The sequence below is a fragment of the Convolutriloba macropyga genome, chromosome 3, assembly GCF_964194025.1.
Source record: "Convolutriloba macropyga chromosome 3, txConMacr16.3, whole genome shotgun sequence".
Lineage (NCBI taxonomy): Eukaryota > Metazoa > Xenacoelomorpha > Acoela > Convolutidae > Convolutriloba > Convolutriloba macropyga.
Window position 1 is genome coordinate 29,364,693 of NC_134470.1, and position 25,717 is coordinate 29,390,409.

General features: G+C 34.1%; 2 protein-coding genes across 2 annotated transcripts in view; both read left to right on the forward strand.

Moving 5' to 3' along the window:
* Window positions 1-25,717, forward strand: part of LOC142336140 (uncharacterized) — a 483,861-nt gene that overhangs the window by 445,716 nt on the left and 12,428 nt on the right. The window contains exons 2-3 of the mRNA XM_075384723.1: window positions 7,599-7,814; window positions 8,458-8,600. Of these exons, the coding sequence (XP_075240838.1) occupies window positions 7,691-7,814; window positions 8,458-8,600 (267 nt within the window). The 5' untranslated portion in view covers window positions 7,599-7,690. The remainder of the gene's footprint in view (window positions 1-7,598; window positions 7,815-8,457; window positions 8,601-25,717) is intronic.
* Window positions 7,014-7,316, forward strand: LOC142336597 (dolichol-phosphate mannosyltransferase subunit 3-like). Its single transcript, XM_075385508.1, has one exon. The coding sequence runs from the start codon at window positions 7,014-7,016 to the stop codon at window positions 7,314-7,316; it is 303 nt and encodes a 100-aa protein (XP_075241623.1).

Genomic DNA, 25,717 nt, shown 5'->3' on the forward strand with positions numbered 1-25,717 from the left:
AGCCAATGATTGAGCCGGTTAAGGTCCGCGTCTACGTCCTGTTTGTTTTTTTTTCGATGGCAGTTACATTTGTATCATCTGTAAACAAAATTACATCAACCGATTGACAAAATAATGGTACATCGTTAATATAGAGTAAAACAAAATCGCAGCGCACCCAAAATCGACCGCTGTGGTGCACCAAAAACTGTCTTGCCATGTTGATTGGTACCCATTCTCAACAACTTGCTTTTTACGATTCGTTACATAGGATTTGATCCAGTCTAGTCCTTTGCCTCTTATTCCTGTCTTTTCTAATTTGTATAAAAGAATATCATACTCAATTGTATCAAAGGCTTTTTTCAGATCGAGAAAGACACTTACTACATCTTCTTTCTTACGATGGTTCAGTCCGATTTTTTCAGTAGATTCTGCTAGAGCATCAATGGTACTGTGTTTTTTACGAAACCCGTGCTGATTGCTATTTATGACTCCGAAGCGTTCCGTGTACCTATAGATACGATTAAACATGGCTCGTTCAAAGATTTTGCTGCAGACAATGAGGAGTGAAGTTGGCCGGTAATTGCTTTCAGCAAATTTAGATTCTCCTTTTTGAATAGCTATAATTTTAGCTTTTTCATTTGATTCGACTGTTGAAGTACCGACTGTTGAAAGGACTTATTGATCAGTTCGGCCAGATAGTAAATTGTGATTGGTGCAGTTATTTTTACGATAATATTAGAAATTTCGTCAGTACCTGAAGAGTGTTTGTTCTGAAGCTGTTCATTTATTTTTGATACTTCATCTTCACTGGTTCTGTAGAGATACATAGAATAAGGGCACATAGGAATCACAGGTAGCGATTCATTCAGCATATTCATTTTCAATTCTTGTCCTATGTTGGTGAAGTGTTCATTGAATTTGTTAGCAACATCTGTGAACGTGGAGTCAGCGTTTAAGCTTTTGCATGATTCGATGATTTGTACAACAGTATCTTTCACTGATTTATTGGTTATATCATTTAGTAACTTATACGTTTGTTTTGAGTCTCCAATACATTTCTCGAATTTTCTGAAAAAATATTCTTTTTTACAAATCTTTTTCTGAGCCTCTAACCTCGACGTTAGCAGTCTGAATCTAGTCAGAACATCGTGATTCGATGGATTAGCTTTCCATCGGCGGTGAGCGCGATTTCGCTTTTCTTAGATTTTTTAATCGAATATTGAGCCAGTTATGATTTCCACTGGGTTTCTCTGGCTTGGTGCAAATGGGCGCAAATTCGTTTGTAACACAGGAAAATCTTATTAAACATTTTGAAGGCTTTGTTAATATCTCTTTCATTGAGAATATCCTCTGATTTCTTCAAGCGAACTTTGTAATTTGCTTTGATATTCAAGTACTCTCTGAGGATTTCAAACGAATCGAGTGTCGAGATAAATATGGGAGACATTAGCGTGAGATTCTATTTTCCATGTGATTAATATGGGGTAGTGGTAGGTGATTTGTTGATGTTTGAGGACTTGAATGGATGGCGAGGGTATGTTTTGATATATCACATAGTCAAGGCATGTTGATGATGTATCTGTTTCTTGTGTAGGTTCGGGGTCACTGATTTGAAATCCGTTTGAGTTGATCACGTTGTGATACATCATTGTCAATCCATTGTCATCGATTATGTTCATGTTAAAATCGCCGTCTACAATATGGGGAATGGAAATAAATGTATTGGCCTCGAGAAAACAATCCAAAGCATCAACGAAATCTTTTATGTTGCTTCTCGGCTGGCTGTAGCATGCAGTTATTTTCGCTTTATAACCTTCTGTTTCGATTTGCGCTGTTATTGCTTCTACAGGATTTTCCATTTCACTGAAGATATTGATTCCCTCGCGGACTTGAAGCATCACTCCAACTCCAGTACTACTCCTGTTTTTAGCTTAGAAGCCGCTATAGCCGAACACTAAATAATTTTTGTCATCTTTTACTCAGCCATGTTTCAGTTAGACATATTTTTGAGGGTGGAGACTCAAGACTGTACACAAGTGCTTCCAGATCCTGAATATGAGCTTTCAGGATCTCACATTTAAAAAAGAAGAGATAGAGTTTTGTATACATTTGCAACGTTAATAGTAAAATCATTAGAGTAATCACTTGGCTCATGTGTTTCAACTGCTTCGGTGCCATTCAATTGGAAAACATTTTTCAAGATCAATCAAGGAATGATTCATGTATGTACAACCTTCTAGTAGACCAAGTATTGGCTCCACATTGTCGCTGTTTTTCAACTTGAATAAAAGACTCCCTTCACGAGACCCTACACTCTCCACTATTTCATCTCGCTTCATCAATTGCATGAAATTGAATCTGGCTTGTGTAAGGACTTCAATTATCCAGACATCTTTCCATGCAGCTTGGTCCTTCAACTTTGTCGTTTTCCTCGTGTTGTCTATCTTACTGCTTCGTCGACTGAAGTAGACTATAATTGGTCGATGACTCCCTCCAGCAGGCAGCCAAAGAGCGATTGATATGTCATTGAGTTCTACACCAGCGTCTATAGCCTTTAAAATTTCAGTAACTTTTAGTGCAGTTGCCTTAGAATTTTCACCTCGTGGTCCATCCTCCACTTCTTCAACAATCCCCGAGACTTTGATGTTATCCCGTCGATTATATGCCTCAAGTAGTTCAGCTTCGGATATTGATTTCAGATAGCAACGGCGCTCGACTTCTTGTAGCATTTGGGTCATAACGTGCAGTACTTCACCTCGCACCTTCATCATGGCATCGTCTACGAATTGTTTGAGTGAATCCATAATCCGGGTTTCAACACTCCAGAAGCTTCGGCAATTGCGCATCCATTGACTTCTCAATTTCATCATTCACTGATTTGAGGATATTATCGGTGTACTCGTTGATCGGGCTCGGCTCAGAACACATCCTCTTCGACCCTGTCCCCGCCACTGGAGTTTGATCGTGGAATCTGAGTCCGGGCAATTCATCATGAGCAGTGTTTCCAGTATCAATTTGAGGTGCTTCCACGTCAGAGTTCCCAGACATCGACGTTCTCTATTTGATAAGTATATCACAACTAGTAGATGCTATGTAATTATAGCAACTGGCAAATATTAGAGCGCAAATGTTGTCTATTGTTAATAAAATTGATGAACTGTTTAATGACAAGCATATCGATAATTCCAGCTTATCAAAGACGCCTTCTTTAAAATGATTCAAAATTGGAAGATGGTAATAGCAGAAACTGCACCAGCCAGAGCCTTATTAGATCAATTGAACTGTTCTCAAGTGCATTTTTGCCAATTCTCTCCAAGTGTTAACTCGCTGCGGCGAGATGCTATTTCTGACCGGTAACTTGCATCTTCTGTCATTTTTTTCACCACCCGTTTACTCTCCAAAAATGTTTGAAGTTTTTCCATCCTATCAGTTAACGTTTACTCGACCCCAACACAAAAATCCACCGAAAGGGAAAAATTCAGATATACAATTTTCGCTTTTAGTTTTAGCGCTACAAATTATTTTCCCAGTTTTAATTGTTATTCAACGAAATTTCGAGCAATTAATGTTGTGTATTACATGAAAGTTTTGCTTGACCGATCTGACTTTTTGTCTTTCCGATTTGGTCTGAAAAGTGGCTGAGCAGCTCTCTTGAAGCTGTACGCTTTACTAGTCTATAAGTATGCGATTCCTCTGAACTGCTTTGAGGAGACATACATGGTGGTTCCCCCAACGCTTGACCCCTCCCCCTAATGCACTCAGTAATACTAGCATCCCTAAGGCCCAGCTGATTACTAGTGAAGCCAAACGCTCGCCAGTTGTTTGAGAGAAATTCGCAATACGTTAGTCGGCTGTGTTGTATTTCTTAATGACTGCGCAGGCATAATGTTCTGTTAATCTCCCCTTTTGTAGGTATCAAATTTAATTCTTCTGCTAGACTGCTGATAAGTGTTCTACATTTTTTATACCGCATGCATGACGTTTTTTGCTTCAACCAGTATTATCTTTTTAGAAATGGTGAGATGTTTATTGATATCATATTTGAATAGTTGAAGAAATAACTACACTTCAGTAACATCAGTAGAAGTTAAATAGAATTTTTGAAAAACTTTATCTATCGATTGGGTGACAATTTGATTTTTTCGTGTAATTTTGAAAGTTTTTTTTTACAGTTCTCAATTTTCATACAGTATATGGTTACACATTGACGAATGTGTGTGTATCCATGTTTTTTGTCACAAAGTTTAGACATAAAAGTTGAGCGAGCTGAAATATATCACCAATGAACAACTTCCTTATTTGGCATCAACGTTTGTTTTCTTAGAAAGTCCTCACCAAACAAAATTAGTTTTTCAAACTTAAGCTTCTAATTGGAAAGGCCCCCATGAGTACGGACAGTTGCTGTAATTTGCTATCCTTTAAAACAATTAAATTTATCGAGAAATTTTCAGATTTTTCAAATTGTTGGAAAAAATTTTAAAACTTGATCGTGTTCAAGTGTGTTTTACAATTCTTTGCTTTTAAATGACAAATGAATGTACTTATTGCGGAAAAATTTATACGCGTGATGGCTTCCATTTAACAATGCACAACAGATGATTGACATAGCTTGTTTATTCTAGGATTTTTTATTGGTGCTTTGTAGCACGTTTCTAGTCTCGTAACTTAAATTTTGTTTGGTGAACAACATAATTTTAATTTCATTAATTTTCTGCAACTTTCAGTAGTTGTCGTTTGCCGACTCGTTTTACTAAAAAAATAGCATAACTTCGAAAATGATACTACTTTATCCTATTTTTTTTTTCATTTTTTTATACAGTTTCTTCAAGTATCTCATTGTCAGATTTTCAGCCAGTTCTTCACCAGATTTTCAGCCAGTTATGCTGAACATTCACAGTCTGAAAATTTTTAAAAGAGTAGAGATCTGGTTACTTTACCTTTTAAAAAAGTTGCTCGTTTTTTTGCTTTGAACAAATATCCACATTTTCATTAATACTTTGTTTTGATAGTTTTTCAGAGAAATTCTATTTTCTGGTTGAAAGAGAAGAGCTAAATGTTATGTCTGATGTCACCATGCATGCGTGTTTGCAAGTAATGTTTACTGAAGATGTTCTTTCAATTTTCCGGGATATAATGGCCCTATAATCAAGATATATTATGATTTATACTGGTTTTTCAAAGTTTATTACAGGTTTGCTTACAAAGGAACTATTTTGTTCTTCATTTTTCTCGGTTCTTTGTTTGTCTTTTTCTTTCATTGCCGTTGTGTATTTGTTATCTACGATCAAATGTCAGAATTTTATGAAAATAGCTAGAATTAAGAATACATGACGACTGACTACTTATTTGCTCGCGAGGCATCTTTTAAGATTTCTGTGTATTTCTTAATTGTAGACCTTCGAAAACGGAAACCCAAAAGTCTCTGTGGCCAAACATTTTTCTCAAATTATCGAAATGTTATTTATCTTGAATGAACAAATTTGTGGTCCTACATTTGAAAATTGTAAAAAATGATTGTTAAAAAGGATGGGACAAAAAAGAACATCAAAAATCTGCAATAAAGAAAGAATTAAGAATACATGACGACTGACTACTTATTTGCTCGCGAAGCATCTTTTAAGATTTCTGTGTATTTCTTAATTGTAGACCTTCGAAAACGGAAACCCAAAAGTCTCTGTGGCCAAAAATTTTTCAAATTATCGAAATGTTATTTATCTTGAATGAACAAATTTGTGACCCTACATTTGAAAATTGTAAAAAAATGATTGTTAAAAAGGATGGGACAAAAAAGAACATCAAAAATCTGCAATAAAGAAAGAATCACCAAGCTATAAGATAACAGAAATAAGAAAAGTATTTTACCAAGCTCAAAAGTCCTTTGTTTTTTTTTAAACAATTTGAAAAGTTCTAACAACCATAAGCTTTCAACTAAAACATACTAGATACTTTAACTTGAAACTCCTTTGGAAGCTATTTTAACCTGAAGATAATGAGACTATGTCATAAGACTAACAAAATAATAACGAAAAAAATGTGGAAGTTAAAATTTCAAAGAATTTTACGTAAACAGTGTTGAAGCCATGAAAAGCAAAAGCTTTTCACTAAGATTTTTAATAATATTGCCCTTAACTGAGATAGGCCCTTGATTGGCAATCATTCATTTAAGTAAGATAAAAATTAAATACGGCGAAAATATTTTGAAAGTACAGCTCCCCAAAACAATCCATGGTTTTTTTGTTATAAAAATCCAAGATTAGACCAAAACTAGCCTTCGCACCTCATCCATATTGCTGCTCGAACATTAAAACTCTTTATTGTTCCAAATTATATTGAATTAGATAATTTGACTTGTTTTTTAGTTTTTTACTTCCGGTAAATTTAAACAAAGTGGTCTAAAGAAGCATTTTTGGTGCCATGTTTGGTTAATAAAGGCTGAATTTTGAGAAAAATTTGGGCAAAAAGTCTGATCAAGCAGTTTGCAACGCTCCTCTCTCTGTCTGTAAGGTTAAAACCAATACCACTATCGTTAACCATTTTTACTATAGTATTTAGCAAAATTGACGAAAACTTGAAAAAAAATATTGGTTAATGTGCACAAAACAGCCGAAAGCAGTCAAATGTTCACAAAAGCTTTAAAACCTCGATAACTCCTTAAAAAGGAAATTGAAAAAAATGTTTTAATCTTCGACGCTGGATGGGCTTTTTAATGATATTATTCACAACTGTTCAACTGTTTTCGATGAATATATTGATCGGCCGAAAATGACTGAACAAAAAACCTAGTTGAGCATATAATGCCTCCCTAACTAAAGTGTGTCAGAACTATAGTTCTAATAAGCTATACTAATACTCACGTAGTCAGGAAACTAGTTTTAAGAATCAAGTAAATCGTAAAAGCCTACAATTAATCTGTTTTGCTTCTATTCTTTGTGCGGATTGGAGGAGGGTATATAACGTTAGTTACAAGCGCGCTATACAACGGCTACTTCTAACTGGTTTAGATTTAAAAGGTCATCGCTTTTCAGTTAATGATGACAAAATTGATGCAATGGTTTCTGACACTTGTAGCTGGAGTTTCAGTTTGGATTCTCCTCTTGACAATGTTGCCAACTGATATTGTATACAGCTCCAGTGCAAGCACAATAGACAGTATCATCTCACTATGTATCAGATTTTTGCCTATTGTGGCTATTGTCTTGTTTGGATTGTACTCCTTGGCTGTGATTGGCTACCGAGTTGCAAGCTTCAACGACTGCCAGAAAGAAAGTGACGCTCTCAAATTGGAAGTAGAAGCGGCCAAGAAGTCTTTATTAGCCAAAGGATATAAATTTTAGTGTTTTTTGTAAATTATTTCTATGGAATTTACTTAGATTTAATTGGAGCGGGTTTTCATTAACATGTTTTTTTAATATCCTGAAGTCATTTAAAGTACGAACTCATGGTGTCTCGTATTAGTTGTGGTCGCAAGTTCTGATTGGGTAATGCTATCTTTGAGAGATTGAAAAATGTCGATGTCGATGGTGAGTGTAGGCGATAAAAAGGACGTTGTTAATCAAACTCGCAGATGGTAATTTGTCTTTTATTTACAATATGTTCAGCGAGTTTGTATGTCTTTCAGATACTGTATACTTCTCAGATTTACTGGTTGTAGCTTTTTGTGCATTGTAACTGATCCAGTGGCTGATCCAGCTGTGAGTTGTACTAGACAATGGACAATGAGAAGCTGAAAAATTTGGACTGGATGTATGCGAAACCGGAGCTGCAGCTGGATGACTACATGCTGGGCAGGAAGATTGACAAGCAGCTCATCAGACACGTATTCGGCGATGAAGGTGAGACCGAGTCGAAATTTTATTTAAATTGTTTTAGATTTCTGATGAATTGAGAGATGATTGTTATAGAAAACTGATAGAAGTATTTATGGAAGAAATGGGGTTCGAAGTTTGCCAGTTTTCCGTAGGCAGCTGTAGTTTGAGTTCCACGTGAAAGTTGATCACCTTGATCATAAAACTCATTCAATTCATATGCAAAAATTTGCCCAATGACGTAGGCATAATCAAGTTGAACAGAATTTACGTGGAATTGAATTCCCTGTTTCATAGAGAAAACTAGCAAAGTTCTATCAGGATTTCTTCGACAAGTATCTTTCTAGAACTTCGAGCAATTGAAATTCTATCGATCTACACCGGTTCATCTGAAATTGAGCTGTAATGAATGTACTCCTCAAAAACAAACAATTTACCGTGTAAAATTGATATTTGAGCGTTTACTTTTGTCAATGAGTGTAATCTGGCTCAATTATAATGGGGCATAATTATGGAGCTTAATTTATCTCCGGTTTTTAAAAATCAAATCAATAGTAGGACACAAATTCACCTACATCTGTAAGTAGAATTATTGTTAGATTTCTAAGGCTGAAAAGCTGGGAAATTGGAGGACCACTTCTGCATAATTTGTCTGCTGTACTTGTCACAGGGGACGAAGATGACCGGGCAGCAAAATCGGAGGGCGCATCTTTTCAGCAGGGAGGTCTGAATCCCACATATGACCAACTGTGCAAGCTCAGAGAGGATCCACTTATTGCTATCAAACGAGCTGAACAAAACAAAGCTAGAGAGGTAATCAGATTTATTTAAAATAATTCATTTTTGAAATCAAATACTCGCTAACTATTTAACTAGTTTTAATATCGCTAACGAGTTTCAATAATGTGCTAAATTAAGTTAGATATTTTGATCCAACTAGAATGTCCGTGACTCAAGATAATCCCTGCTCAGCGAGCTTATCATTTTGTATCTATGCGGCAAGATAACACAATTCAAATAATAGAAACGATGAAACAGCCTTAAGTATCATCATGGTTTGAAAAAATGCAAATTCTAAAATTAATCGAAAATAAGAACTGACTTAAAGGAGGACAATTAATGAGGAAGCGGAAGCCTGCCTGAGATCTCCTGCTGTGTTATTGTTAATAGCCGCCCTCATCTCAGCCGGCTATTATAGCGCTCCTATTTTTACAATCCAAGAATTGGATTGTATTGGTGCTCTGTCTTTTTACAATTCAAAGAATTTGAATTGTATTGGGGCGCTGTCTTTTTACGACTCGAAGAGGAGTATTGGAGAAGTCCTTTTTTTTAATCAATTTTATTGGAGTGATTTTTAAAGCGGGAAATGAAACGCGTGAAAAAATTTGGAGTGGTTTTTGTGCTGAACAAAATTGAAGAGTGGAGCGAAAAGAGAGTGGTTTTTGTTCATACCGCTGTTTTTGAGAGCGATAAATTGATGTGTGAAAAAATTTTCTCTAAGCGAGCGAAATTTTTTGTTCACATGCGGCTTTTTAAAACCGTTTTTTTTTGTTTTTTTTTGGTTTAGAGGTCTGATTATGATATTGTGTGATGCTTAGGGTTGTTTTAATAGTGGTTCGCAAGTTTTTGGTCATTAATAAGATTTTTATACCATTTTGCTGGTTTTTCAGCTATTTTGCTGAATTTTAGGCGAATTTTAGCAATTTTTTGCGTTTTGTTTTGTTATAATGCTTTGTAATGGCTTTGAATAGACGCATGTTAGTAACTGAGTTTTTAGATACCAAGTGATTACATTCTCTTAGGTTTGAAACGATTTTTTTGGTTTAGAAAAATGACAATAAACTGAAAAATTTTGAATTATTTTTCTTTCGTTTTTTCGTTTTTTTTCTAAACTTAGAAAAATTATTCAGCCTATTTGACTTTCCTATTGTTTTCGAAGTCTTCCAGTACTAATTCGCTCCAATTAACGTTTTTTGGGTCTATGTGCTCCCGTGAAATTAAAAAAAAAGCTCAATTTTTTCTATGATTTTTTTTTCACTTTTTTTTAAATGCCCTTCGTGTTCTTCAATTTTTTATAGCATTTGGGGATGCCTGTAGTCCAAATTAGTTGTCCTTGATGCGTGTTGATGATTTTGATTTCAATTTTGAATCATTTTGTTAAAGATAATTGAGTAACTTTTATGCAGAGTTCCGCAAATTTTCGTGTTTTTTTTTGGAATTTTTGCTGAGTTCTTCTGATTGTCTGGTTTTTGCTAGTTTTTAGTGGTCTAGCTTTTGATAGGAGCTTTTCTAGAGGTTTTGTTGAAATATATTTAGTGCACTTTTCAATGACAAATATCACTAACTTTTCTTAAACACTAACTTTATTTCTATTTTTTTCGTTCTTCGTTTTTACTCATAAATAAACAATGATTTGGATTGATGGACACTTGACCAGATGTATTATTAAAAGTTTTTTGAAATAATGATTTGATTTCAGCATAATGGTATTTGATTCTTTATTTGTGGCCAATTTTTTTTTGTTTTTTACAGAAAACATTTTTGGTTTTGTTTTTCATTTCCTTTCTTTTACCTTCGTTTATTCTACTTGAAATTTGTGTTTGGCTTTTGTCTCAAATAGCAGTGATTCAACAAAATTAAACTAAACCTATTTCACGGGTTTTCGCCAAAAGTTGTTTTTAAACTTGCAACTCAATGTAAAATTTTTATAACGTGCTTTATCGTCTTTTCTGGTCAGTTATTTTTTCATTGTTCTTTTTCATTTTTTTTGTTTAAAAGTGACAAGTGTTATTCAGTAGGATAAGCATTATGTTAGTTATTGTGGTCAATCAGTAGAATAAGTTTTATGTTTGTTAGGGGCGTTCGTTTTTTCCTTCGAGTCGTTTCCGGAATTCTTCCGGCTATGTTTTTTTTTAAGATCTGTTCACACATTTTCATGATTTTTGAAGTCAAATTGGAGTAGTGATTTTGGTCACGCCGAAACAGGAAATGGAGCGAAAAAGCGAGTGGTTTTGCGGCGTGAATTTTTTCGCTCTAATTTTAAAGTAGAGTGAGAAAACGGTGTTTGAACAAAAATTAGGTTTCTCGGTAGTGGTTTTTTGTTCACATGCGGCAATTTCACTCTGATTTTTACTGTTTGTTCAATTTTTTGGATCGGATTTTTTTCTAACTGGTTTTTCCAATCCATTCACAGCTCATTCTAGGCCTAGTTTTTTGTTTGAATTAAATTTTCATTTCTCACTAGGAGTTTTTTTGTTCACATGCGGCATTTTGATATTGATTTTCTGTTTTTTTCTTATTTTTTGTTCTGATGTTTTTCTGAATTCACTCATAGTCCATTCTAGGTCTAGATTTTCTGTTTAGACAATGAAAATTCTTTGAATTGTACGTCAGGACTTGTCCTGCTATGTTTTTTTATTTTTGTAAGATGTTTTCACACCTGTTTTCATGACTTTGAGCTTTCAAAACGGGATAAACAGGTAAAGCTCAGCGGGCACCAAGTTTCATTAGAGGCCCGCGTTTAGTAGTCCCTCAAGTACTCAGAGTGGTGAAGCTACTGGGAAGGCCGTAATTCAATGTTAAAAGGTCATTTTTGGGAGTTTTTGAGCCTAAAATAATGAAATTTTTAGCACTTCGTCTTTTTTTGGATTTTTTGTTAGACCAGTCTGAAATTGAGGTTTATTAAAGTTGATAAAGGTCCTTTGCAAGACGTAATTGCTTTTTACGGCCACTTTAAGCGCTATATCTATTGCTACTCCAAACATAAACACGGTAATTTATACTAATTTTTTCAAATTGTTTGAAATTTTTTTTTCATTTTTTGAGTTGTTTCAGACTTTGATGTCAAAAAAGCTCCTCTGGGGTTTAATAATAGGTTATTGCATAGTTTCTAGTGGTAATGAAGTGGTTTTAAACATTTTAACTTCATGATTTTTACCAATTTTTTTAAATCAAACTTGTTTTTTTTTCAAATTTTCTGACATTGTCATTATTCAAGTTTTCCAGCCCCTATGAGCAAGAAGCCTCATCTAGGGTTTGCCAAAAGTTTACTGAAAATATTTTTTGGCCATGGAATGGTACTCAACTTTTTAATATCTTGCCCAATTTTTTGATAAAAATGCATTTTTTTCTTTAATTTTTTGAAATTTTTATTCAGTGGCCAGTGAACTTCCTATAGGGTTTGCTAGTATGTTACTACATAGTTTCTAGGGGCAATAAAATAGTTTTCAATTTTTTTGGTTTTGTATTTGTAGGGAATTTTTTAAATAAAGCTTGCAATTTAAAATTTTCGATTGTTTTCAAGTTTTTCGATTTTTTTTGTCATTCTCTGAGTTTAACTATCTTTACTGGCAAACGAAACTTTTTAAAAGTTATAGACGGTATACAAAACAGAACTCCAGAGTCAAAAAAATGTTTTTATTTATAGCCCTATTTTTGGAAATTTTCTTTAAATTTTCTCTTCTCAGTTTCTTGATGCATTTCTCATAGTTTATCTACTTTTGGTGGCAGCTTCATCTCTTTCAAGGTTTTTACGTGAGTTAATGAGTATTCTGAAATGAGTCATATATGGCCTTCAAGTTAAAAGCTTCAAGGGTTTTAGTAATGATCGTTTTTTTGGTTAGTTTGTTTGATTCTTTTGGTTTCTCAACTTTTGAGATTTTGTCTTGTTGGCTGGGATTGTTCAATTGATCGGCTGGTCAGGTAATTAGGTCTGTCTTTCATTCAATTACTTGGATTGTATTTCAGGACTTGTCCTGCTATGTTTTTATTTTTGTAAGATGTTTTCACACTTTTCATGACTTTGAGCTTTCAGAACGGGATAAACAGGTAAAGCTCAGCGGGCATCAACTTTCATTAGAGGCCCTTAGACGCGTTTAATAGTCTTTCAATTGCTTAGAGTGGCGAAGCTACTGGGAAGGCCGTAATTCAAGGTTAAAAGGTCCTTTTTAGGAGTTTTCGAGCCCAAATTGTTCCAATTTTTTTTTTGCGTTTTTTTCGCCATTTTTCGAATTTTTTGAAGGACCAGTCTAAAATTGAGGTTTGTAAACGTTGATAAAGGTCTTTTCCAAGGCATAATTATTTTCTATGACTGTTTTAAGAGCTATGTTTTGGTACTCCAAATATAAACAAGCAATTTTATACTAATTTTTACAATCTAAAAAGTTTTAATAAGTTTTTTAATTTTTCTTTTGTCATTTTTGAGCTTTTTCAGCCCTAGGTTTCAAGAAATCTGCTTCAGGGTTTGATAATAGGTTACTGCATAGTTTCTAGTGTTAATGGAATGGTTTTTGAACAATTTAACATCACGAGTTTTTGCAATTTTTTGATAAAACTTGCAAGTTTTTTTGAAAGTTTGTCATTTTTTAGGTTTCTTGATAATCAAAGGCCACGGATTTTTCTCTACGGTTTAATACTAGGTTACTGCATAGTTTCTAGTGGCAATGAATAAGTAACTGCACATTTTTCTAGAGGTAATGGATTGGTTCTCAATTTTGTAATAACATGAGTTTTTGTAATATTTTGATAAAAATTGTTTTTTTTTTAAATTTCTGAAAATTTTTATTCCAAATTTACTGACCTTTATGAGCCAGTGAAATTATTAAAGATTTGAAATAAAATTACTTTATAGTTTCTGGAGAAAATGAAACACTTCTGAAGATGTTAATATCACGAATTTTAGCATTATTTTGTTAAAATTTTTAATTGTTTTTCAATTCTAAAATTTTTTGCCCCTTCTGAGTTAAACTATCTTTTCTGGCCAACAAAACTTTTTAGGTATTGCAGGTGGGTTATATGGCAGAACACACAAGAACCAAAAATAATTTTGAACAACTTGTTGCCGCAAAATTTAGAAACTTTCTTTAAATTTTGCACTTGTCAGTTTTTTGAAGCCTTCGTTAAATTTCTCGAGTTTATCTACCTTTAGTAGAGTCTCTTCCATGTTTTGTGCGTGAGTAAATGAGTATTTTGAATTGTATCATATTTAGCCTTCATGGTAAAAGCTTCAAGAGTTTTATCCATGATTATTTTCTTAATTAATTTGTTTGATTATTTTTGTTTCTAAACTTTGTGATTGTCTTTTTGCTGGGATTGTTCAGTTGATCTGCTGGCCAGGTTCTCATTAGTTCCCAGTAATTCATTCAATTCTTTGGATTGTATTTCAGGACTTGTCCTGCTATGTTTTTTTTCGTCGAATAAAAAAATGTTTCGCTTTACCTCATTTTGCCGCTTTTTCCACATTTTGCGTGATATCTTTTTGACTTCTCTAGGCTAGTTTTTGTCTTCTCTCATTCTGCTAAAAGTGATTTTGAACATCAGTTGCTCAGGGAAGCAATTGAAAATGAACAGAGTCAGTATAAATAATTGAAGTCAGAATTAGAAACGGGATAAACCCATAAAGCCCAATTTTAGATGCCCGCTATTTGAACGTCGTTCCTATAAGTCTTAGTTAATACTCTAATGCTTATTGGTATTGATAGTAGCCCCTGTAGCCTCTCTCAAAGAAACAGAAGTACGTTATGTTCAACTAGGAAATGCCATCAAAACAAATCGGACTTACAAAAAATGTTTTTGTACAAAAATCTTTTTTTTTAATATCTTCTATTCTTTCAATCCCAATCATGCTTATTGGAATCAACGGCGGCTATTTTCCGGCAATCTGCCGGGTATGTTTTACCTCGTAATTTTAAGGCCTCTTAGTTTCCTAGTGCCTTTTTAATAGCCGCCTCAGCTTCTCAGTCGGCTATTATAGCGCTCCTATTTTTTACAATTCAATAAATTTGAATTTTATTGGGGTGCTCTCTTTTTTAAGACTAGAAGAGGAGTATTGATTTTCTTAAGGTTTTTTTACAGGAAGTACTATTTGTTCAAACGGTGTTTTCACCTAAAAGCGGAAGTGAGTAAAATTGCCGTGTGAACGATTTTTTTTCTGAGCGAGAGAAGTTATTTGATCATGCGCTGTGTTGAGTGAATGATTTTTTGAATTTGAAAAGTGTTTTTGAGAGATTTGCGCATATGATGAGTTTTTAGCCGTGTTTTCGTCTATTTGTTTCAATTTTTTCGTAAATTTGTTTTGTAGAAATAAGTTTTCATCGATGCTGCATGAATTTGTAACCCTCTCAAATTGATACCACAATGTTTTTGCGCGACTAATAATGCGTTTCAAGCGCAAAAATAGCACTTCTCAATTTTTGGCTTTTTCTATCTATTTCTACTCTTTTGGAGCTTTGGGCGGAATTTTCTGCCTGCTCAGTAAATATGGCAACGTCCTTTTGATAATTTTTCAATTGAATGCCTCTTTTTGACATGAGATTTTCTTTTTTTTTTATGAAGTGTAAAGAAACTAATACAGTTTTGGCGGTTTCTGTCCCAGTTTCCCCAGTTTCTTGTAGTTTGTAGTTATTTACAATTAAAACTCTTATAAAAACTCTTCATCTGCACCGTCAAGGAGTTTGTTTCGTTTTATTATTAATTGAAGCAGCTTTTGGTAATAAGCCTTTGAAATTAAGTTTAAAAATTTGACCATTTTTTGACCTTTATTTGAAATTGTTTGTATCGAGCTTGAACTGTTTAATTGCCTCAAGCGAAGTTTTTAGCAATTATATTAGTCCTGTCGGTCTGTTTTTAATGCGATTTTTTGCTTGACCAATTTTGCGTCTGACGCTTTTGGCTTTTCGTCCTCTAAAACGAGATAAACAGGTAGCGCCCTGCGGGCATTAAGTGCTCTTAGAGCTTTTCAGCTCACTAGTCTTAAGTATGCGTTTCAGAGAATCTGTTTTGGAGACTTATACTTATGGTGCGAAGGGTGGCGGTTCTTAAAGTCTGAACCCCCTCTCCACTGTTCCCCCCCCAATGCTGCCACCACCGGTGCAACCCCCACCCCCGCTGCGCTCACTTACGCCCCTTCAATTAAGCTAAAGCTAGCTTCACTAAACCCTGCCTAGATACTGACGATGCCAACCGCTCGCCGGTCGTTTGAGAGCAATTCGCCCGACGTTAGTCGGTTATGTTTTTTTTATTGAAACAGGGAGATGAGTATGCAAATTTTTGAGCCTGGATTCATTAATAATGACAAATCAATTTTTAAATCTTAATGGTTTTCAATTTGATTTTTAATTAGAATTTCCTATTTTTTTTATTTTTCAGAAAATGCGAATTAGTTTTATCTCTTTTGCAATGTCTGTTATCTCAATACTGATGCATGTATATTAACAACAATCTCTTAGGGTCTATAATTTGGCCCTGCTTTTATTAGTTTTAAAATTGTTAATTTGAACTAATAATCTTAGTCTGGATTTTCAATTTATTTTTTTGCAGCTTGTTTTTAAAAACAATATAGCGCTGAGTTTTTGCTAGATTCACTGTTGAAAATTTTAGTTGAAAGTTTTCTTCTGAGATTTTTCATAGGGCCAGTTGTTGGTAATATCAGACTTTTTGCTTTTGAATATTGATCTTTCTTATAAGTATTTTTCACAATTAATTTTGACAGCATAACATTGCTTGCACTTTGCCGCTTGACAAGTTGGATGTTTCCAATTCCGTATAACAGTTTTCGTATTAACTGTTGCTTTTAGTAAATACAGGACCAATGGACTTTTTCATTTTTTTTAGTTGAGTTGGTTTACTCGGCTAATTTAAAAATTTTGAAAATAATGGGCTAATTTAAAAATTTTGAAATAAATCTTTCAAAGATTTAGTGGTGACTTTAGTAAGTATTAGTTAATTTGAAGAGTTTTTTGGCAGAGAGACGACTCTTCGTGTTGTTTCCGGAATTCTTTCGGCTATGTTTTTGAGATCTGTTCACGTTTTTGTGATTTTTGAAACCATATTGGAGTAGTGTTTTTGTTCACGCCGAAACAGGAATTGGAGCGAAAAAAGTCGCTAGTGGTTTTGTTGTTCAGATGCGGCAATTTCTCTTCGATTTTTACTGTTTTTTTGACCGGATTTTCTTTTTCTAAATGGTTTCCCAAACCATTCACAGTCCCTTCTGGCTTATTTTTTTGTTGCAAACAAATTTGTCCCTAGTGTTGTTTTGTTCACATGCGGCATTTTGACATTGATATTCCGTTTTTTTAAATTGTTTTGATCTGATTTTTTTTGGTAATAGTTTTAGCAATTCACTCATAGTCTGTTCTAGGTCTAGTTTTATTTAGTCAAAGAGAATTCTTGGAATTATTCGTCAGTACTTGTGCTGCTGTGCTTGTTACTTCGTCGAATAGAATTTTTTTTCGCTTTACCTTGGTTCACAGCTGGTTCAACACTTTGCGTGAAATCTTTGAGCTCTCTAGGCTATTTTCACTCGTCTCTCATTCTGCTTAAGGTGTTTATAGACAGGAGCTGCTCAACAAAGCAACTCAAAGTGAACAGAGGTAATACCAAATAACCAAATCAGAAATAGAAAGGGATAAACCCATGAAGCCCAATATTATATGCCCGGTACTCAAACTTTGTTCTTAGTTACCAGCTCTAATGCTTATTGGCATCGATGCTAGGCATTTTTTTTATCTCACTGCAAAACAGGAGTCTGCTCGAAAATGACAGCAAAACAGGAGTCTGCTCGAAAATGACAGCAAATTAGTTTGCACTTTAAAATTGTTTGTGTACAAAAATCATTTATTTTTAATTCATTTTGTCTTCTTTCAATCCCAATCTTGGTTATGGGAATCAACAGTGGTTATTTTCCAGCACTCTGCTGGGTATTTTTAATCACGCATCGCTTAAACGTTTTTTCTTGACGTTTGAAAAATGTTTAATGCCAACAGAATTGTTATGTCAAAGGCCTTGAAATTTCCTGCCATCAAAAAAATATTGGAATGGAAGTTATTTGAAGTGCCGTAACTATTAATTCTTTCATGCGTTCATAGTATCTCAAAACAGTTCTCCAATATAAAGCAATTTTAGTATCATATGTAGAGCGGTTCTCTGGGCGTATTTGTTTCACTTTTGAATTACCACTTTTTAATTTTGAAGATTGGCACCTTCATACTTTTCTGATTAATTGCTCTTAAACGAAGTTTCAAGCAATTATTGTTGTTGTTTCTTTTAAGGAATTATTTTGCTTGAATGAGTTCGCAGTTTCGAATTAATTTTACGTTGACTTTGAGAAACGGCGCCCGTGAAATTTAGGAAGAGTATCCAACGATGAGCAATGATGAAAAACACAATTCAAATGATAGAAACAATGAAGGAAGCCTTAATTGTGATGGTTTGAGAAACTGCAAATTCTAAAAGTCTTCAAGAACTGACAAATTGAATTCTTTTTTGTGAGAAAGCGAGAGTCTGCCTGAGAGCTCCTGCTGTTAGTTTTTTTACCTCGAAACTGTACGGGCTTCTCAGTTATTGTGAACAATTTTTGATTGGGATTTTTAAAAGAAAAACTACTGCCTCAGGTTTATTTGTTTATTTTATGATGACACTTATGATATAAATTAGTGTTTTTAATATGAAAAATTATAGAAGTTGCAGTTTTTAAATGTTTCTCCAAAAATAGAAAATTTTGACAGCACAACATGGCTTGCACTTTGCCGCTTGAGCAGTTGGATGTTTCCAATTCCGTAGAACAATTTTTGTGGTAATTTTTGCTTGTATTTAATACCAGAGTAATGGACTTTTTCATTTTTTGTTCATTTTTTAGTTGGTTTACTGGGCTTTTTTTCCAAATTTCGAAAAATATATGCTATCTTTCAAAGTTTTAGTAGTGACTTTAGTAAGTACCAGTTAATTTGAAAAGATTTTTTTTTTGCAGAGATACGACTCTTCGAATTGTTTCCGGAACTCTTGCGGCTATGTTTTTGAGATCTTTTCACACGTTTTCATGATTTTTGAAGTCAAATGGGAGTAGAGTTTTCCTGCCATCAAAAAAGTTGGAATGGAAGTAGTTTGAAGTAGCAGGACTATAAATTCTTTCATACGTTCATATTATCTCAAAATAGTTCTCCAATATAAAGCAATTTTAGTATCATATGTAGAGCGGTTCTCTGGGCGTATTTGTTTCACTTTTGAATTACCACTTTTTAATTATAAAGATTGGCACCTTCATACTTTTCTGATTAATTGCTCTTAAACGAAGATTCAAGCAATTATTGTTGTTGTTTCTTTTAAAGGATTTATTTTGCTTGACTGAGTTCGCAGTTTCGAATTAATTTTACGTTGTCTTTGAGAAACGGCGACCGTGAAATTTAGGAAGAGTATCCAACGATCAGCAATGATGAAAAACGCAATTCAAATGATAGAAACAATGAAGGAAACCTTAATTATGATGGTTTGAGAAACTGCAAATTCTAAAATTCTTCAAGAACTGACAAATGGAATTCTTCTGTTTTTTGAGAAAGCGAGAGTCTGCCTGAGAGCTCCTGCTGTTAGTTTTTTTACCTCTTAACTATACGGGGTTCACAGTTTCTTATTGTGAACAATTTTTGATTGGGAGTTTTAAAACAAAAACTACTGCTTCAGGTTTATTTGTTTATTAAATGATGACACTTATGTTATAAATTAGTGTTTTTAATAAGAAAATTATGGAAGTTGCAGTTTTTAAATGTTTCTCCAAAAATAGAAAATTTTGACAGCACAACATGGCTTGCACTTTGCCGCTTGAGCAGTTGGATGTTTCCAATTCCGTAGAACAATTTTTGTGGTAATTTTTGCTTGTATTTAATACCAGAGTAATGGACTTTTTCATTTTTTTAGTTCATTTTTTAGTTGGTTTACTGGGCTTTTTTTCCAAATTTCGAAAAATATATGCTATCTTTCAAAGTTTTAGTAGTGACTTTAGTAAGTACCAGTTAATTTGAAAAGATTTTTTTTTGCAGAGATACGACTCTTCGAATTGTTTCCGGAACTCTTGCGGCTATGTTTTTGAGATCTTTTCACACGTTTTCATGATTTTTGAAGTCAAATGGGAGTAGAGTTTTCCTGCCATCAAAAAAGTTGGAATGGAAGTAGTTTGAAGTAGCAGGACTATAAATTCTTTCATACGTTCATAATATCTCAAAATAGTTCTCCAATATAAAGCAATTTTAGTATCATATGTAGAGCGGTTCTCTGGGCGTATTTGTTTCACTTTTGAATTACCACTTTTTAATTATAAAGATTGGCACCTTCATACTTTTCTGATTAATTGCTCTTAAACGAAGATTCAAGCAATTATTGTTGTTGTTTCTTTTAAAGGATTTATTTTGCTTGACTGAGTTCGCAGTTTCGAATTAATTTTACGTTGTCTTTGAGAAACGGCGACCGTGAAATTTAGGAAGAGTATCCAACGATCAGCAATGATGAAAAACGCAATTCAAATGATAGAAACAATGAAGGAAACCTTAATTATGATGGTTTGAGAAACTGCAAATTCTAAAATTCTTCAAGAACTGACAAATGGAATTCTTCTGTTTTTTGAGAAAGCGAGAGTCTACCTGAAAGCTCCTGCTGTTAGTTTTTTTTACCTCTTAACTATACGGGGTTCACAGTTTCTTATTGTGAACAATTTTTGATTGGGAGTTTTAAAACAAAAACTACTGCTTCAGGTTTATTTGTTTATTAAATGATGACACTTATGTTATAAATTAGTGTTTTTAATAAGAAAATTATGGAAGTTGCAGTTTTTAAATGTTTCTCCAAAAATAGAAAATTTTGACAGCACAACATGGCTTGCACTTTGCCGCTTGAGCAGTTGGATGTTTCCAATTCCGTAGAACAATTTTTGTGGTAATTTTTGCTTGTATTTAATACCAGAGTAATGGACTTTTTCATTTTTTTAGTTCATTTTTTAGTTGGTTTACTGGGCTTTTTTCCAAATTTCGAAAAATATATGCTATCATTCAAAGTTTTAGTAGTGACTTTAGTAAGTACTAGTTAATTTGAAAAGATTTTTTTTGCAGAGAGACGACTCTTCGAATTGTTTCCGGAACTCTTGCGGCTATGTTTTTGAGATCTTTTCACACTTTTTCATGATTTTTGAAGTCAAATGGGAGTAGAGTTTTCCTGCCATCAAAAAAGTTGGAGTGGAAGTAGTTTGAAGTAGCAGGACTATAAATTCTTTCATACGTTCATATTATCTCAAAATAGTTCTCCAATATAAAGCAATTTTAGTATCATATGTAGAGCGCTTCTCTGGGTGTAGTTGTCTCACTTTTGAATGACCACTTTTTAATTATGAAGATTGGCACCTTCATACTTTTCTGATTAATTGCTCTTAAACGAAGATTCAAGCAATTATTGTTGTATCTTTTTAAGGAATTATTTTGCTTAACTGAGTTCGCAGTTTCGAATTAATTTTACGTTGACTTTGAGAAACGGCGCCCGTGAAATTTAGGAAGAGTATCCAACGATCAGCAATGATTAAAAACACAATTGAAATGATAGAAATATTGAACGAAGCCTTAAGTATAATGGTTTGAAAGATTGCAATTTCTAAAATTCATCAAGAACTGACTAATGGAATTCTTTTTATTTTTTAAAGGAAGCGAGAGTCTGCCTGAGAGCTCGTGCTGTTAGTTTTTTTTCGCCTCGTAACTTTAGGGCTTCTCAGTTTCTTTGTGTGAACACTTTTTGATCATGAATCGCTGGAGCAATTTTAATTGCTCTCGAACGAAGTTTGAAGCAATTATATTAAACGTGTCGATCTTATACAGAATTTTACTTTTCGATTACTTTTACGCACTTGAGTTTTCCGTGTTGCGTGATCTTAATTTCTCTAATCATTCGTAAGTTTCAGCAGATGAACACTTGTGGCGACAGTTCACTGCTAAAAGTTTAAATGTTTAATAGCAACAGTTGTAATAAAACCTTAAAGTTTCTGCCATCAGACAAAATATACGACTCTTCGAATTGTTTCCAGAACTCTTGCGGCTATGTTTTTGAGGTCTGTTCACACTTTTTCATGATTTTTGAAGTCAAATGGGAGTAGAGTTTTCCTGCCATCAAAAAAGTTGGAGTGGAAGTAGTTTGAAGTAGCAGGACTATAAATTCTTTCATACGTTCATATTATCTCAAAATAGTTCTCCAATATAAAGCAATTTTAGTATCATATGTAGAGCGGTTCTCTGGGCGTATTTGTTTCACTTTTGAATTACCACTTTTTAATTATGATGATTGGCACCTTCATACTTTTCTGATTAATTGCTCTTAAACGAAGATTCAAGCAATTATTGTTGTTTCTTTTTAAGGAATTATTTTGCTTGACTGAGTTCACAGTTTTAAATTAATTTTACGTTGACTTTGAGAAACGGCGACCGTGAAATTTAGGAAGAGTATCCAACGATCAGCAATGATAAAAAACGCAATTCAAATGATAGAAACAATGAGGGAAACCTTAATTATGATGGTTTGAGAAACTGCAAATTCTAAAATTCTTCAAGAACTGACAAATGGAATTCTTCTGTTTTGTGAGAAAGCGAGAGTCTGCCTGAGAGCTCCTGCGGTTAGTTTTTTTTACCTCTTAACTATACGGGCTTCTCAGTTTCTTATTGTGAACATTTTTTGATTGGGAGTTTTAAAACAAAAACTACTGCTTCAGGTTTATTTGTTTATTAAATGATGACACTTATGTTATAAATTAGTATTTTTAATAAGAAAATTATGGAAGTTGCAGTTTTTAAATGTTTCTCCAAGAATAGAAAATTTTGACAGCACAACATGGCTTGCACTTTGCCGCTTGAGCAGTTGGATGTTTCCAATTCCGTAGAACAATTTTTGTGGTAATTTTTGCTTGTATTTAATACCAGAGTAATGGACTTTTTCATTTTTTTAGTTCATTTTTTAGTTGGTTTACTGGGCTTTTTTTTCCAAATTTCGAAAAATATGCTATCATTCAAAGTTTTAGTAGTGACTTTAGTAAATACTAGTTAATTTGAAAAGATTTTTTTTTGCAGAGAGACGACTCTTCGAATTGTTTCCGGAACTCTTGCGGCTATGTTTTGAGATCTTTTCACACGTTTTCATGATTTTTGAAGTCAAATGGGAGTAGAGTTTTCCTGCCATCAAAAAAGTTGGAATGGAAGTAGTTTGAAGTAGCAGTACTAAAAATTCTTTCATACGTTCCTATTATCTCAAAATAGTTCTCCAATATAAAGCAATTTTAGTATCATATGTAGAGCGGTTCTCTGGGCGTAGTTGTTTCACTTTTGAGTTACCACTTTTATACTTCTCTGATTAACTGCTCTTAAACGAAGATTCAAGCAATTATGGTTGTATCTTTTTAAGGAATTATTTTGCTTGACTGAGTTCGCAGTTTCGAATTAATTTTACGTTGACTTTGAGAAACGGTGCCCGTGAAATTTAGGAAGAGTATCCAACGATCAGCAATGATGAAAAACACAATTCAAATGATAGAAATAATGAAAGAAGCTTTAAGTATGATGGTTTGAAAAATTGCGTTTTCTAAAATTCTTTTTAAGGAATTATTTTGCTTGACTGAGTTCGCAGTTTCGAATTAATTTTACGTTGACTTCGAGAAACGGCGCCCGTGAAATTTAGGAAGAGTATCCAACGATCAGCAATGATGAAGAACACAATTGAAATGATAGAAATATTGAAAGAAGCCTTAAGTATAATGGTTTGAAAAATTGCAATTTCTAAAATTCATCAAGAATTGACTAATGGAATTCTTTTTATTTTTTTAAAGAAGCGAGAGTCTGCCTGAGAGCTCGTGCTGTTAAATTTTTTTCGCCTCGTAACTTTAGGGCTTCTCAGTTTCTTTGTGTGAACACTTTTTGATCATGAATCGCTGGAGCAATTTTAATTGCTCTCGAACGAAGTTTGAAGCAATTATATTAAACGTGTCGGTCTTATACAGAATTTTACTTTTCGATGACTTTTACGCACTTGAGTTTTCCGTGTTGCGTGATCTTATTTTCTCTAATCATTTGTAAGTTTCAGCAGATGAACTCTTGTGGCGACAGTTCACTGCTAAAAGTTTAAATGTTTAATAGCAACAGTTGTAATAAAACCTTAAAATTTCTGCCATCAGACAAAATAATCAGAGAGGAAGTAGTTTGAACTAGCAGTTTTAATGATAATTTCGTGCGTCCATAATTATCTACAAAACAACTTTAGTTGCTCATAGAAAGCAATTGATTATAAAGCGAAATATTTAAATTTTTTAGGATCATATGTAGAGCAATTCTCTGGGCCATGTTGTTGTTCCACATTTTTAAATTAGGGTTTTCGAGCTTCACCCTTGCCTGATTAGTTTGTCTCAAACGAAAATTAATGGAATTATTGGCGTATTTCTCTTTGCCTGACAGAATTTGAATTTTCACCGAAATTTACGTTGTTACTGTAAGAAACGACGACCTTGGAGTCTTGGAAGAGTATCCAACAGGTAATGGACAAACATCTATAGTTTTCTCAATGAGTGCACGATGACAAAGGCAATTAGTCAGAGCCGAATACTTCACTAAAACAGGTATATGGTCGCTGAGGGGTGTCTTGGATACGGTGCATAGAAAAAATAAAAAGATGGTTGTCTCCGAGTTTTTTCAAGGTAAAAACGTCTTACAGTACGTACGTGCAACCCCTAATCAGTGATCTCGCACGCGTTTGTCCATTTTGGCTTAACTCCTCGAATCAGAAATCTAGATGACGAGAGTACTTCTGGTCTTAGCTTTTACACCATTCCCCTTTTAGCCTGGTTACGAACCATCAGTTTAAATGGCTGGAGCCAAAGTAACAAAATCTGAATGCTACCCTTAAATGTAGGAACTTGATTTTGCCACAATCGTTGTTTAATCCAGTAACTCTTCGGCTAAACGAGACTGAATAACTTGGCTATCTGAATGTGATCTATTATAATTATTCTTTTTCTCGCTATAAAGGAACATATTTGTAGGATAGTTTGTTCGGTGAGTCAGCTTTTTTGCAACGATGGGGATGAAGAGTGAGGTTCCCATTTTTTGGCGATTAATTTTTATAATATTACCTTCGGTCATTTTCAATTAATGCTGCGCCAGCATGCTCCAACGGATATAGCTTTAGAAAAGAGGGATATAATATTAGACACGTTGCCTATATGCACGAGATAAGGGAAGAACAAAATTATTTGATATTTAGCTAAAACGCATGCGAGACCGCTTACGCGACTAAGTATGTACCATTTGCCGTTTTTGCCTAGCAAACTTAGACAAACATCTTTTAGGTGATGTATATATACACCACGACTCTTTCCATCGACATTTTAGTGAGAATCTATGCTGGGTCACCATTTTTCAGTGAATTTTATGCTCTGACCTTTACCTATGTCAATGTTTTTAGGTACTTTGTAACAATTCATCCCCATTTGTGAATCATTTCTTGCTGCAGAATCTTCCAAGACTTGAAGGTTGCCGACATTTTTGGTGTGAAGATATCGGAAGTTTCGAAGATATTCGGTTGCTAGCTAGAGGGATTGAAGTTATCCTTTTGACAATTCAGATCCACCGCTACAAAGAGCATAATCTCACTGTAATGAAACATGTTTAATTGCTCTCGAACAAAAATTGAAGCAATTATAGTAAACGTGTTGGTCTTTTTACGTCTCGAAAAGGTGTATTGAGATTCTACAGGTTTTTTGCTTTAGCTGACGCAAGTTTGTTCTTGACTCGAACTTTTGCCTTTTGTTTTCGAACATTGACTTCTTTTGACTACTGATTTCGAATATTGACCTGTTTTAGAACGTCGATTTGTTTTCGAACACTGGACTTCAACAGTAGCTTAGGTACTAACGAATAGAAATTAGGAACTGCCAGTAATACTCAGTGTGAAAAGGTCATTATGAGAAATTTTCTTCCCATAACAGTACATTCTCCCTATACCTATTCAAACTACAGACATCGTCCAGCTTCACCCCTCCGCACCTACCTATCCCCCTCCAACTAGGCGCGCGCCCACCTAATCCCGACCACCTAGCGCGCCCTCTCCCAAAAAAACCACCCCTCACGCACGCACACACACCTACACCCTGT